Here is a 16,853-nt window from a genome sequence, read left to right on the forward strand (position 1 = left end):
CGATCGAGATAATTATGGGCAGATGGTCTGATGCGAGAGTTAGCATAGGTCGCCAGGTTATGCTATTTATCAGACCACCACTAGCGATTGTGATATCGGGCGAGCTACTGCAGGTGCCCATAACTCTGGTGGGGGCTTCGTCATTCATTGTGCAGAATGTCGAATCGTCAATCTGCTCCGCCAGCTTCATCCCCCTACGATCATTTGACAGACAGGAATGCCAAAGATCGTGGTGCGCGTTAAAGTCGCCTAGCACAAAACGGTTTTCACCACGAAGTAGCGCACCTATATTCGGGTGATATCCTGTAGGGCAATATGTAACTGGGGGGATGTATGTATTAAATATTTCGAGCCCGACATCGCCTGACCGGATAGCTATGCCCTGACATTCTAAGTGCAACTATCTCCTTGATCTTGCTCTGGAGTCCGTTGCAGTTGAATTGAAGTAGCCGGGTTTGTCGCGGGTGTCCGTGGGTAATCCTGGGGGTGAGGGAGAGACTTGTGGGTGGTGTTTGTTGCAGCTGCAGAACCCGCAGGGGCGGTTGTCGCACTAGAGTGTTGGTTGGCGACGCCACTATTGTGTGTTGCGGGGGCAGACTCCTGCAGTATGGGGCGACGTACGACTCACTCCACTCACGTGTGGTGGGTAGGCCGGAACACGCCGTGAAGTGACACCAGCCAGCACAAGAGTTGCACTTGACTGATGTGACGTTCCGACGTATGGCGGTCTGACACACGGAACAGACTGTGCGAGAAATCAAGAGTTGCTGATTGGTTCTCGCACGAGGATTGGAGCGGGATGAAGGTTGGGGGGGATAAGTCAGAGTGGGAGCTATGTTGCCTAGTTGAGCTCCGGGGGACCGTGGAGATGCTATGTTGGCCACTCGAGGTGGGTGGCGGCGCAGCGCTCGAACTATGTGCAGATTGCACAGCCGTAGAGGCTAGCGTCGCAGTATTGCGTAGGCAACATGGGGCCACGTAACGCGTGGTCCACTCCCTATRDGTCTTAAGGCCTGAGCAGGTCTTAAGATGGCTCCATCCATTGCATGTGTTGCACCTGACCGAGGTGGAGTTTGGATGGAGCCTTTTCGCGCAAACGCAGCAGAARAAYTCCTCCGGGCCCGGGTTGGACTCAATGCCAGCACGAGTCAGGAGGATACGCAGCAACCCTGCTGCAAGGCGTTGCTCCAGTGACGACACACACAAATTAACACTCACAGAGCCAAACGGGGTTAGATCGCTGAAAAAACCTTGGTCGGATGAAATCCAAGTCAATTCCGGTACGTAGAGCCGGCTGTCGTGGGAATTGGTCGCGAGATTATGGTTGAAGTCAATGTAGAATTGGACTTAAACGTGTCAAGTAGACTAGTACGAAGATGTTTAAATGAAAATAATTTGTATGGACGTGAGAGCAGAAAAAAACCGCTATTGTTGAAAAAAATATTAAAGCGCGTTTGTCATTCGCTCATAGCCATAGATCAAAAGATTTAAATTTTTGGAAAAGGATACTTTTTACGGACGAAACTAAAATAAACCGGATTGGTCCTGATGGTAAAACATTTGTACGTCGTGAAAAAAAAACCAAGAAGTCAGTCCAAGGTACACCAAAAAGGCCGTAAATTTAAAAGTATGGGGTCGTTTTCATGGCGTAGAGTTGGACCCCTAGTAGGATAAATTTGTATAGCTTAATATGCTGAGGAATAAAATGGATATTCCTATAATATTATGCCTCTAAACTGGATCTTTATGCACGACAACGATCCCAAGCATACAGCAAATGTGGTAAAAAAACTGATTTGCGCAAGAAAAAATTTCACTTCTCGATTGGCGCAAAGTCCTGATCTAAACCCGATCTCGAACTTGTGGAATGCATGCCAGAGAAAAAGTTGGGCAAAGAAAATTTAAAAATTGCGACGAGCTTTGGGAGGAGTACAGGAAGCGTGGAACTCTATTCCTTTGGACAGATGCCAAAGGTTAATAGATAGCTTGCCACGCAGATCTGAAGCGATGATAACGAATAACGGTTATTCCACTAAGTATTAACCAAGTTAGATATAATATCAGAGAAAATTCACGCCACATGTTAATAATATTAATTTTTCTTTACTGCTCTTTTAAAGTGCGCTAAATACTTGTCCAAGCCAATTTTGACTTAATTATGTAAACTGAACAAAACGTTGTATTCTTATTATTGAAAACTAAGAAATTTTGGACTTCAGTTTTTAGTGAGGTAATATATATATATTTTTTTTTGACATTATAACGGTTCTACTTTCTTTGAATAAAACATTACACTGTCCAACAGCATTTGTGGAACAGAATAGCGACCCTATAATTCTGAAAGGGTCCAGCACGTCTGAGTTTTTTTTTTACAGTGGGTCAAAGTTTTCATTTTTTGGTCGAAGGGAGCATTATACTATATGAAAAAAAATGTTGTAAGTTAATGTCTGAAAGAATTCTTATGGTCAGAGTTGTATTGTGGAATTGTATGAGGATTATTTTTGTGGAAGATCCTAACCCTCTAACTGGTTTCTTTATGGGTCAATTTGACCCTTTTTTCGAGAAAATAAAAAAATTTCCTTTAAAAAAGGACATTTAAGGATTAAAATATTCTACGAAAATGTTTGGCGGAAAATTTCAGTGAGGGTCAGCAAAGAAACCATTGTTGTAAATAAAGCTCTTTACGATTGATAAAAAAATTATAATTTTGTTTTAATAGTGGTTTATTATAGTATTTACATATTTATTTTTTTGCTTCAGCAGTAGTAGGACAATGGATTAAAGATTAAACTTAATATGCTTTCCTGTATTTAGCTTGACGTGAATGCTCCGATGTGTCAAGGTTTCTGTACAAGCTCCATACGTATTCAGCAAGCATTACACTTTGGGATTTCCCTTTGATTCTTTCTTCCAATACCTTTATATCCTGATGAAACCTTTCACTGTGTTCATCTGAAACCGCTCCAATGTTTTCTTTAAAAAAATTGAGATGAGATTGCAGAAAATGCAGCTTTAGTGACATCTTAACGCCATATTGTTAAAACCGATTAGCATGCCTTCAATATTTTCTGCATAGTTTTGTGCTTTTGAGTTTCCAAGGAATTCTGATATAACCAGCTGCATAAAGTCAAATGCTGTCTTTTGCATATCCGACAGATGACCATAAAATTCTTCATTCTTCTAATTTTCTTATATCGGGTCTAACGATCATTCCTAGAAAAGGTAGTTTACATTAAATGAAATAAATTATTTCTTAAAATCGTATTTTACCTTCTTTTAATTTTGCTGCAGATAATCTGGGGAAAATTGTTTGAATGCGTTGGAAAGCATATCCTTGTGTATTTAAGCTTTTAATAAAACTTTTATGCAGCGATGGAAGTACATATGACCTTATCTTTTGGGGCAAGGGATTCATGGATTACATTTAAGTCACCAATAATATTTTCTTTACGTTTTTCGAAATATTTAATATGATAATGGCTGCTGGTAGCACGTGAATCCCATTTACAAAGACAGCACATATATTTTGTGTATCCTGTTTGCATTCCAGTCAATATTGCAATCATTTAGAAGTCTGCGCATACTTCACATTTATATTTATAGTATTCAATTTTATTTAAGAGATTTGAAATATTTGCGCATGATTCCTCTTTGTGGAATACGCAACCGGTATTGACGGATGCTGATTTCCATTGTGCAGTAAAACTGCTTTTAAGCTGTGTTTTGAACTATCTATAAATAGTCGCCAAGCGGAAGAGTCCAGTGGAAGCTTTAGATATTTTAGAACCTTTTAATACTGCAACAGTATACAAGTTCTTCTGATTTTTTAAAATAACTTTCCAAATCGGCGTGTCTTTTTCTTGGCGATGTAACTTTTACATCGGCTTTTATCAAATTCCTGTTTTTCAATCTGAAACATATTTCAGCTTTCTCTTCTGTTAGTCCTAAATCTCTTACAAGATCTTCAAAATAAGCTTGGTCTATCAAATTAGGACATATGTTTAAACCACCAGGAGTAACAAGCAAGCAAGTAACTTATATCTGATATGTTTTCAACCGCCGCTGTTATTTCTGTATTGGCGTATGTCATATTGGTCGAAAGTACATGCAGTTTTTGGTATCCAAGCTTCACATAAAAATCGTATTCCAAAGAAAGAAAATATTCTTCAATTGTAGGGAATATCTTTCTTCTGCTTTTAAGGTGCGTAAAATGTCCACAAATAAAACAAAACCAATCTCATAAATTGCAAACAGAATCCGCCACGCTTATTTAAGCTTTAATTGTCCTTTTTTTATATTAATTTTAGTAAAAATCACACCCGATATGTACTGCTTAGTAAGTCAATTATGCTTAATTTTATCACAACCGATTTGTAAGTCACAGCTGACTAGACGCGAGAACTCAGTGTTTGGCCCGGCCGAACTTGACGACGTTTTCACCTACTTTGTATATGTTGGCATGTAATTTTTTTATCAATCGTAAAGAGCTTTATTTACAACAATGGTKTCTTTGSTGACCCYCACTGAAATTTTCCGCCAAACATTTTCGTAGAATATTTTAATCCTTAAATGTCCTTTTTTAAAGGATATTCTTTGATTTTCTCGAAAAAACCGTCAAAAAGGGTGACCCATAAAGAAACCAGTTAGAGGGTTAAGATTTCCACAAAAATAATCCTCATACAATTTTACAATACAACTCTGACCATAAGAATTCTCTCAGACATTAACTTACAACATTTTTTTCATATAGTATAATGCTCCCTTCGACCAAAAAATAAAAACTTTGACCCACTGTAAAAAAAAACTCAGACGTGCTGGACCATAAGTTTGTTCTACAAAAATGATCTACTCAACATACCCTGTCCAACAAATGAAGACTTTTTGTCGGTAATTAAATTAATAAAAACATAAAGTATGTTATAAATGATTTCATTTTTATTTTTATAACTCGTTTATTCATTCTTCTTTTTGAATTAGTAAAAATTAAACAAATCTACTTATTAAAAAAAATATATAACAAAACTAAAGCACGAAATTGTTTTATGATTGAAAAATTTATGTCTTTCAATATTTGGTAGCGTATTTTTCAATACAGTTGCACATCGGCGAGGCATGTACTCAATTAATTTATTTGATGTGTGGCAGAAAATGCTTTTCCATGCTACCTTTACTTGTATGTATAAAACGTCCTTATTTTTATAATTCTCATGTCTGATTTTTCTACCTACAACTTCCCATTGGTTCTCTATCAGATCTGTGATTGTCACTTCAAAACCTCAATCCTGTTATCAAAAAACCATTGCTTTACACAAATGCCATTCCATCTGCAACATGCGGCAGCATAATATTTTGAAACATATTTTTATGCTTATATTTGTCCATTGTATTGTTTGTATGATGAATTGGCCCTATTCCATTCCCTGAAAAACAACCCCACACTAGTACATTGTCTCCACCATGTTTCACCACGCTTGTTTTATAACGTTGATTTAGGCTTGCCACGCAGATGTGAAGCAGTGCAAATAGCAAGGTTTCGTTGGCGGAGGTCCAAATTCTTTCTATATTGGTGATAACTTTTAGTTAAATACTTGTTTTGACTTGACGATAACTAGTGAGCGAGACACCCATTTTCTCTAAAGTGATTTTGACAAACTATGGAACTGGTGGATAAAACTAAATAGATTTTAGCATCAAAAAGTGTGTTGCCGTAGTATCATACTCATCATCACAGTGTTGAATGCCATATTGATAAGATCACTTTCCAGGCTTTCAAAGTTTTATCAAGAACTATGTATTCAACGGTCCTTACAACGCATCGCTAAGCCTGTAAACTTTCTACACAACTATGTGGACTTTTATATGATATGATTAAATCAATTGTTGATTCTACCCCTTATAATCTTATTTAATAAAATCTTATTTAAGTTGTATAATGATGTTGTTGTTGTTCTAACGGTAATTAGCCCCTTCAGGATGATAATGGTTATCTAGGTTGTCGTCGACGTCATCTAGTGGGAGACCCAGGAAACGTGCTGTTTCGACGGGGTCGGAACCAAGGCGGGGTTGGCGGGGCTTGTGGCCAGTGTCATGCGGACGCTCTTTGCATGCAGGACATATATTGGATGTCGGTGTCTATTCTGGACAAGTAGGAGTTTAACCTGCTTCAGAATCCAGAACGAAACTGTGGTGGTGATTTGAGTCCAAGAACACCATTCACAGGAAGAGAGTCTGTGAAGGTGTTGATAGCTCCACTGTCGGAAGTTAGTTGCGTCCGAAGTCCGGTCGGCGTACTGTTCGATGTCGTCGGCGTAGTTGAGGAAAGACTTCTTGATGTTCCAAAGAGGCGGTTCTGCTCCAAGCAGGTGGCTTCTACGAAAACATCCTAGCAGGAACTGCTTGGAGATTAGTTCATTATGCTTCTTAACTGGGAGCATAAGCGTCTCATTGTGTTCGTTCGGCCGGAATCATGCCAGCAGTTGGGGCACTTTTTTTTTTGGCACCTCCGAAGACAGCCCATAACTCCATTATTTTTCAACATTTTTGTAAAAACCTTATACGTTCAAAGAAGTTCGAAATATTCAATCCCTTACTTTCTCTTAAAAAAATTCGCGAAAATCGCCTTTATTGACATTATTAAGCATTTTTTGGAGCCATCAATGGTTTCCTAGTTTCCTGTAATGATTGATACAATCTTTCAGGGTGCCCGTGCCACCGCGCCCAAATTCAAGCATTATGTTTGTTGTAACTATTCTTTTGTCTCTCAAATAAACTATACGAAAAACTTTTTCAAATATCTTATATTAACGGTGAACGGATATTTAGAGTGAGGCGGTATAAAAACTCTAAAATTGCCGGGAAATAGGTCAGATTTAAATCCTATCGAGTTGAGGTTTTTTGAAAAAAAAAAATAAACATGTTGCAATGAAAACCCCAATGAAGTAAAGCAGAGTTAAAATTATCCATAAATGAAGCATGGAATACATAAAAATTTATTATTGTCGGAAGTTTATTGCATGTATGATCGAAAAGATTACGGCTCGACTTTTATTTTAAACGCTTATTTTTCAGTTATGAGACCTGTCTTTTTCAGAAGCACGAAAATATTCACCAAATTCAAAGAAAATTAAATGTAATTAGGCTCCTTGGTCGCAAGCGAGGCTTTGTGTTTTTTCTTCTAATTAGCACCTATGTATATTACCTACCAATTTGATTCTTATTTCAAAATTCCGGGGTGGTAACATTTTATGTATGTATGTATATCCTACTACAGATTTCTGTTCACACCAAAAATTGGTAATTGAGAATATATTGTCGTTTTGTTTATGTTGCGGCGTGCGACGTGGGTGAAAAGAAAAAAAATAATAATATGGACTTGGCGGACTTTAAATTATATATTGCTGAATGTTTAACTGTTGATCTAGCCGAAAAGAGGGCAGAATCTCCATCAGAGATAGAAGCTGAACCTTATCGCAAGAAAACAAAAATATCAATAAAAAATTAACATATTTGCGTTATTTCTGCCAAAAAAAATTCTGAACTGCGTAAAGAAGGGTGTAATAGAAAAACACCTTTTAAATGCACTACTTTCTTCTATGTATCAACAATGTTCGGCATTGGTTTATTGAGTTCCACTTTAAATTTATTTTGTTTTGTTATTTAAAAATACCTCATTTGAAGATTTAAAATATTTTCTCTGATTCCTGTATCGATTTAAAAATACGCAATTTGAAGATTTATCGTTTCTCTAAAGTAATTTGGGCTGAAAATATATAATTTATGTTCTGAGGTAATATGGGATAATTGCAGGTGTCCAGCCGGCTGCACCTGCATTATTTTACTGTCCTGCACATGAATCTACATAAAAAATAATTGCACCTCGGCATATATTTTTTTCCGAAGCAAAGCTGCAATCTCTGAATAAATGGTTTTGATCGGAGCACTAAAGCCCTTCGAATTAACCAATAAAAGTCAAATAGGTAGAAGTGCAGCCCTGTTGTTTTTCGGGCTCAATTAGCGCTGGCTCTGCCATTTTGATGCACTAGTCGTTGACCTTTTTATATTTGCTATCATGTTTTACCTTCTCTTTCAAACCATTTTGTGCGTTCGATGAAGCCACTAATGTCCGATATGCTTTTTGTAGAAATCCATTCAAGGTTTGGTGCTAGATGAATTTCAAGTGTTCTGTGTCGGATCCATGATAGCAGTTACTCTGTGGATATTTTCCTGGACATATTTAATAAGTCGTTAGTTATTTTCTTGTCATATATTGGCCATAACTATTTAGATATTTTATATTTTGTTATATTTTTCCATCTGTTATTGCAACCTGTTCAAATTGTATATTGATATCTCTTCTGGCCGATCCTAGCGGACTTGGAATTAACTCTGCCTTTGATTTGTTTAAGAAAGCCTGCCTTTGCCAACTCATCTGCTTTTTCTTTGCCGAAAATGGTTCTGTGGCCGGGAACCCCGATCAAGTCTAGGTGGAGATTGTCTTTTAATGAGTTCAGTAAGGGACTATGCTGGAATTTGTCATGGGCGACGACAAGGTCAGGAGAGCCGCCAAGCTATCTGTGTATATCGCTGCTTTATGTATCCTCTCGTAGTTTTCCAGACCTTCTCTATGCCCAGTACTTCCGCTTGGAAGATGCAAACCGAGTTCGGTAGACTAATAGGGAGACAAATGCCGAGTTCATCGGAAAATACGCCTCGGCCTACTCCGCAATCCATTTTGCGCCCGTCGGTATAGATTGAGATGGTATCTTCCTCCCCTATTATGCCCCTTCTCCATTCTCGTCTAGAGGACATCCTCACCTGGAAGTATCTACTGAAATCCAGCATTGGGAGAATGTACTCGAATTTGTTAACGTTGTGTCGGTTTAGAATACGAGTATCACTATGTCCATAGTTCTTCTGATTCCAACTACTCAATTCTTTTGTTCCTATTGCAGAACATGCTTCTATTTTATGAATAAAGATGCAGGACCACATTAAGCGCGTTAGTCGGACATGACTTGATTGCACCAGTAACATCTGCAGATGCTGCTGTTTGTATTCCATTTGATTTTCTGATGTTGTATTGTTTCTTTAGCGCTGGCCACCAAACCAGTGCTCCATAAGTAAGTATAGGTCTTATAACAGTCGTATACATCCACATGATTATACTAGGTTTAAAGCCCCAACTCTTGCTAACGATTCTCTGCCAGGACAGTTTGGTGTCAATCTCCACCCTCAAATATTTAGCTGAGGATGATAGAAAGAGTGTTGTACCGTTTAGTACGGGAAGTTGAAACTGGGTAATTTTGGTTTTGCTTGTGAATATCATCATTCCTGATTTATTAGGGTTAACATTTAGTCCATTGTTCTTAGCCCATATGTTTAACCTGCGTCGAGCCCATTCCATAATCTCACTGAAAGAAAATATGCCTGATACCAACAACACTATATCGTCAGCATATGATACAGCTTTCACCCATCCACCGTTTCCCTGAGGAGTCCCTATGCTCACATAACTTTTTTGTGTTGAAGCTACCCCACACGGTGTGTCTTGCATTGGCATCACATCCTATTAGGACTTCTAGGACTATATCGTCAGCATATGATACAGCTTTCACCCATCCACCGTTTCCCTGACCGTTTCACATAACTTTTTTGTGTTGAAGCTACCCCACACGGTGTGTCTTGCATTGGCATCACATCCTATTAGGACTTCTTCCTTTTTGTTGTCCTCGATTAGTCTTATGAGCTTAGTCTTACATAGCTTGGCACCATACTCGACAATCTGAGGTCGATCTCCACCCATTGTCCTTGCACTCTGCTTGGTGAGGAGGAGTTGAATAAGAATAGAATTGGCTAGACCATCGTATCGAAAATATAATGAATTCCGATCTTCAGGTTGACATTTTTCACATAAACTCAATACTCAATATAGATACATACATACAGTGAATCAAAAAAATTTTGGCACACTTTGATTTTCTAAAGAAAGTTAGTTAAAAAGCAACAAAAAATAATGTCATTCAATTGTTTTTGTACCTAGTGTAACTGGTAGAAACAAAACAAAATGCAAGCGAAAATATACCGTTACATTCACCCAATAAGCAATTACAGATCTGGGAGGCAAAAAACTTTTTCTGATCCGGAGGAAAAATTCATTGTGTCGCAGTAGCAAAATACCCAAACATTTCGGCTGTAAAATTGAGTGAAAAAATGCAGAAACAACTTCGTCCGAAATCTCCTGCATAAGGCCAGTTATCATGGTCGTGTACCTCGACGAAAGCTTCACATTTCAAAAGCTAACAAAAAAAGAGGTTGGATTTCGCTAAAGCTCACCTACACCAACCTGAAACTTTTTGGAAAAACGTGATTTTTAACGATGAATCCAAATTCAATTTATTTGGATCCCATGGGTCTCAAAAAATATGGCGAAAGCACAACATAGAGCTCTAAGAAAATAACATCTTAAAAACAATCAAGCATGGCTGCGGAAACGTAATGGTGGGGGGGTGTATAGCGGCAAGTGGAGTTGGGAATCTTGTTTTTATACACGAAAAAATGGATAAGCTTGTTTATTTAAGACTTTTACAATTTGCTTCTGAGCGTAACTAAATTAGGCTTAAATGGAGAGAAATGGCAGTCCCAGCAAGACAGTGATCCCAAAGACACTTCGCGTTTGGTTCAAGAGTGGTTAATTTATAACTGCAAGCAGCTGAAAACACCTCCACAATCCCCTGATCTCAATCCCTTTGAGTATATTTGGCATTGGCTTGAAAAAAAAATTTCGCAAGCACTAAATAACTTCGAAAGAATCCATTAAAAATGCTCTGAAGGAAGAATGGGCCAATATTACCAGTCGGGAGACTTCCCATTTGGTCGCAAGTATGCAAAGGTGTTTGCAAACGATTATTAAAGCCAAGCGAGGTGCAACAAAATATTAAACATTTTCATTTGAAGAAAACTTCATCTTTTGTATTACCATTTTTATATTTTGTGCCAATACTTTTTTGATATGAATATGACTCTTTCCATTATTTTCTTAATAATTTTCTACTTGTATGAATTTTTTATTTTTAATTTTTGTATATATGTATTAAAAAACGTTATTTAAACAAATATGCTTGTTTTTTGTTTGGTATGTTCAGTTAATTAAAAGTTATATTAAAGCAAAGTGGAAAAACTGAGGTGTGCCAAAACTTTTTTGATTCCCTGTATATATTAGAACATATTCAGAGAAAGACGTAATATGGTTGATGAAAAATTAAAATTGTTTCGACCCGTTAGCTGACACAGTTAAGCCAGTGAAACAAAAGTCGTTATTACAACGATCTACATGTGTACGTAAGATAAATATGTATATATAGAAAATGTGTTGTCTTTAATAATTTAGATTTGCTATCGAAAGTTTTCTAAAGGATAGAAAAAATAAGAATTTCATGTGAAAGAAAACCCATATGGAGATGGTACCAAAAGTACAGAAGTGAAAAAAGCGAGGAAGGGTAATAAATAGCATGAAAAATACACCCCAATGACGAAGAAAGGTTTTTATTTTTGTATTAAACTAGCGCTTTGCGGGGCAAGATTTTGCTTTATCTATATATATATATATATAAGAAAGTATGCCTGTATGTTCCGGGTAGGCTCCGAAACGGCTGGACCACAACGCGTCGAAGGTGTTCATTTCGGAGATGGATGATGATATCGCGTCGCTCGAATTCTGTTCCGACCATACCCACTGCAACGTCGTCTTTTACCGGTGCATTTCATCGCCGCTTATGCTCCCCGGGTGGTGTTTTGTCTGCCCTTATCACAACCTATAATCATCTATCGGTATCTGGTCTAGAGCTGTTTTGAATGAACGTTTGAGGCTGTTATATTCATGAAACATAGTTTGAAGTCTAAGACGATTTCTCGTTCTAATTGCCCAACGCCGATCAGCTTCTGCAGTTTCATTACCGGTGAAATAAATTAGTAAAAACTTGGGATCTTCATCTGGGAGCAATGATCCAATTCTGTCGTAAATTTGACCTTGCACTTTAAAAGTGGGCATGTAACTGGCATTGTTCACTATGTGGGTTGTTCCAAAGGACGTCATTTGGACGCATGAATTATACTTTCGGATGTTTAAAAAAAAGTGTTTGGAAGTTGAAGGGCGCTTAGAAACATAACTAAGAAGTGGCTCAAGTGGCTTCATCAATGGTGACAAAACAACTTTACTGTTCGAACAGCACATTCCAGGGGACCCTTAGCGAACTTCAGAGCACCACAATGTGTACAAACTTTGTTCATTGCACCGATCACAACGTCTTTGTGATTTCTGTAAGCATTATCCTTATTGTTGTTGAACGCCGCAAGATTTAATTTTTTTTTTTTTGTAATTTTAGCAATTCGGTTACGATTGGCATCAAGTCTTTGCGTACGTTTTTGGATTGTCTCGGTAGTTAGCGATGAAGATTTTTTTCACTATCTTGTTGAAGTCGTGATTCATGCTCTTCTTTGGTTTATTGGTTCTGTTTCATTTGCTCTTTTTTTCCTTAACAGTCTGTGATTTGGAGGTTTTTTTTTACCAATATTTGATTTTTTGGGTACCATTTTTTATTTATTACAATGATTCTGTGAAGAAAAATAAAATTTTCCGTTGTAACAATCAATTGAAAACGCATTAGTCAGTAAACGGATACTTTCGCGACGCTGCAACTTACTTGGATCCGTAATTATTTTCTTCAATATACTCCATTGTACTTAAATACATATGTTTCATATTGACATATAGTATACTGTATTTAACAGTTCAAAAAAGTGCTCTTACAGGATTACTCGTCAGGTCAATCTAAAGATTTCCTGAAAGTTTCATTGAAATTGGTCCAGCCGTTTCGGAGCCTACCCGGATCATACAGACATACTTTCTTTTATATATATGGTATATAGATAGATAGATAGATTCAGCTTTAAAAAAGTATGAGTACAATACATTTAAAGTGAATTCTATCAATTTTGTTAAGTTTTTTTTTTCGATTCATCAAAAATATTCAACTTTTATGTATTTGCACACCGTAATGTTCATTTGGCTTAATTGTGTGAGCGCAAGTGTATCTTATTTTAAGATGATTTCGATATTATTTTCGAAGACGGGAAGAAAAATACTGTTATATAGAACTAAGTGAGTTTATAACTTTCATTATGATTTAATTTCTTTCGCAACATTTTTATACTCTTGCAACATGTTGCTACAGGGTCTAATAGTGTTGTTCACCTAACGGTTGTACGTATCACCTAAAACTTATAGAGGTATAGAGTTATATATATATAAACCATCAGGATGGCGAAACGTAACTTGAGTAAAGAATTACATATCTTGATCTAACTTGGTATGTTTGTTCCTTGGCAAACAAAAGGACTAGTTCGTAGATGGCTTTTAGGTAAAATCACATATCTCAAGACCCGCTCGATTGATTTCAATAAAATTTAGTATGTGACAATCCTTTGACAGTATTACAGTGTGAAAATGGGAGAATCAGCCACATTTACTTCGCATATAACGCAATTTTAAATGCCATCTGATTCTTTTCAATCAAGTGTGCAAATCAAGAAGTAAGACTATTATCACATAAAACTTTGCACGAATAATTAGAGTATGCTATCTTAAGTTCAAATTCAGCAAAAACTGTTTAAGTCTAAAAGACCTTATGGACTTTAGGGAACTTTCCTGGCTTTAATCCTTGCAAGTTGCAAGATTGTGAAATGTGCGGTTATACCCGAAGTTACTTCTTCTTATATAAAATTTTGCAACATCTGAAGGTATTTCCCCGGCTTTGATCCTTGCAAGTTGCAAGAGTATCAAATGTTCGGTGACACCTGAACTTAGCCTTTCCTTATGCTTGTTTTTGCTATTTAGTCTAATATGACAAGGTTAAATTTAGCTGATCATGGTGACGTGAGAGTTTGCGAGACAAATTGCGTAGGTTTTTATTGCACCTCAATAATTGTGTCGGTTAACTGGTTCCAACTTGGGTGGTAAGTTTTCTTGACATAAAAGTATATCTGTCGAAAGCTTGCAAAAATTCGTATTACAAATCTTCCATCTCGGCGACCTTGACTTTTAATTGAAAATGTAATAAAAGATAAGATCGGTATTAGATGATTATCGTTTTTAATTTGTTCCAAAGCAAAATCGGTAAATTCATGAAGTTTAGGGTCTTCAGTTCTTGAGTGAGAACAATTTAATACGGATGCTTTCTCAAAATCCGGCATGTTTTGAATGACAGCAACATGTTCATTACCTCGAGCGGTTCTTTGCCTTATTGGAACTTGAACGTTTTCATCTTTCATAACATATTTCTTTTTAATTCACTAACTGGCGAGTAAGATGGCAAAAATTATCAATTTCAATTAGAAAGCTTCAAAAAGAGTATCGTGTAAAAAAAGGTTATTCATAGCGAATAGCTTTATAGTCAAACAGATGTTTTATCCTATAAAATTAAAAAAAAAATCCATAAATATAACGGAACTATTATATTACAATTATATTTAACATAAATAACTTACAATGCCATTTTAGCTAGCACAGTTGGTTTTGGTGTAAATATTTGTGCAACTACTTTTTAATGTTGCAAGTTTTTCGCGCTTTTGGCTTTCAGCAACGACAATGATGCTTTCGAGCTTTAAATTTTTAGTAACGACGCCTGGTTTGCTTTTTCGAACAGTTTGCATTACGCATATTACCCTTTTTGCATTACCCAAAACGCTTCAACTTCCCAGAACTTAATTTTTTTTAGTTAAATGAAGCTTTCACTCAGTACTGGAGATATACGACTGCAACGACATCTATTGACAAAATACGAAAAAAAATTGACTACCCAATATTATTTAGTGATTTGTTTGTATACCGGAAAAGTAAAAAATTTGATGGAATTTAAGGTTGTGTTATATGGGAAGTAGGCGAGGTTGCTGTCCGATTTCGCCCATTTTCACATCATAACATGGGTATGTTACAATTGTTTTGTGTATCACTGTCCAACAGTTGCTCTATTAAAACCATCTCTCGCATTCAGTTATTGATTTCTCGTCATCTGGATTTCAAAATATCTTCATTCTGATCATTTATGTGTATAACCCCTAACATCCATTTCGATTTATTCTAGGCGATAGGAACAACTATTAGGTGAATAAAGCTATTAAAATCTGTAGCAACCTGTTGCAAGAGTATAAAAATTAAAATTAATATATTCACAGCTCAGAAAATGTTTCTAGTATTAACAATTTATGCGAAATTTTTGGAGAAAACTTGACTTTTAAAAACAAATTTCAATTACATATTGAAAAGTAAAAAGAACTTTTTCTTCAGTTTTGGATCCGAAACTCAAAAGTTTTAATAGTTTAGGAGATAAGTTTTTTGTTCACTGTATGTATGTATATACATATACATATACAATGTGATACTTTCCACAATAAGATTACTAATGATTTCCTTACAATATAATATAATTGCAGATTGTCAGCTCCTTCGATTTGATACGAAAAGAGAGACAACAGCAATTGAAGGCAGCAGCTCAAGCTGAAAAGGCGGCAAAAGCACAAAAGCAGCAGCAGCAGCAACAACAACAACAACAAAGCAATGCCAATTGTAATAACAGCGGACGGGTGCGCGCTAAATCGCAGGGGGATAAAATGTGCGTGCAAAATGCTAATAAAACTAACACCAACAACAATGGTGGCAACAACAAACATCGTGTACAAAAACAAATCTCAATGAGTATTGTCAACTCAAATGCAACAGCCAATAATGATAATAACAAAAGCAATCGTAACAATAATGCCACCCACAACACTGCCACTCCTAACACCAGAGTTGCAACAAGCCCTACATCGGCTTCCAGCTCTGGTGCAGAGCTACTGGCATTTGCTGCAAAATCATCAGCGGCTCCTACTATGTCTGCAACAACGAATTCGGCCCAGAAACCCCGTCCGGCATCAGTATCTTCACATTTTGCATCATCCCCTAATTCGGTGGCTTCGGGCACGAATTTGCGCATACTAAATCGCAGCACATCTTATCAGCCACTGACGGAACAGCAAGAACTGCAGACAAAAACAAAGCAGTCAGAAGCTGAAAACAATGAAGTGCCGCGCCAGCAGCAAGCACAGTTGAAATTCACACCAAGTTTCAATTCGTGGACAAATTTCTCATTTACAAAAAATTTTATTGCAAACATATTTTGTTAGAAGTACACAAGTCGATCTACTAGTATGCTTAGTAGAATTGCAGATTGATTGAAGAAGAGTGAGGTGAAAGCGGAATTGTATGCCTGATTTTTAGGTTAAGTGTGCGAAGGGGGTATCCATTGGAGGGGGGAACATAAGAAGTTAAAATTCTTGTATTTGGTATTAAAATTTTTACAGTTTTACAACGAATATGTATGAATAAATATCGAAGTGCATGTTATTGATAAGCGAGTCTATGCGATGCTTGGTGATATCTGAGATATTTGAAAACAACAATATGTATATAAAGTTCCAAAAATTAAACAGACATTACTAACATTGAATAATCATTTATTTGAATATGCTACAGGGAATTTTAGCTTTTTATGTTTTACCGCGCCAACACTTCGTGGATGTAGCTGTTTTTTTTTCTAAGTGTACCTACTAGAAAATCTACTACTTTATTTCTATTGGTTTTTTTTTTAATCTAATTTGATATTTTTTTCTCTTAATTTTTGTAAAACTGAAGCGTACAGACGAAATCTAAGCTTGACTTCTAATTTTAGTTTACTTTATAAATACAAAAAACAATTACTTTCATTGGAAAACTAACGATTTTTCAATACATTTATGAAACCTTAACATGTAGATCATTG

General features: G+C 36.6%; 1 protein-coding gene across 1 annotated transcript in view; it reads left to right on the plus strand.

The window, feature by feature from the left end:
- LOC108975953 (mRNA decapping complex subunit 2) overlaps positions 1 to 16,541 on the plus strand; it is a 23,766-nt gene extending 7,225 nt beyond the window's left edge. The window contains exon 5 of the mRNA XM_018944801.1: positions 15,487 to 16,541. Coding sequence (XP_018800346.1) covers positions 15,487 to 16,218 — 732 coding nt within the window. The 3' untranslated portion in view covers positions 16,219 to 16,541. The remainder of the gene's footprint in view (positions 1 to 15,486) is intronic.
- Positions 16,542 to 16,853: the final 312 nt, after the last annotated feature.

This window comes from Bactrocera latifrons, unplaced genomic scaffold, assembly GCF_001853355.1.
Source record: "Bactrocera latifrons isolate USDA-ARS-PBARC rearing strain unplaced genomic scaffold, ASM185335v1 scaffold_70, whole genome shotgun sequence".
Classification (NCBI taxonomy): Eukaryota; Metazoa; Arthropoda; class Insecta; order Diptera; family Tephritidae; genus Bactrocera; species Bactrocera latifrons.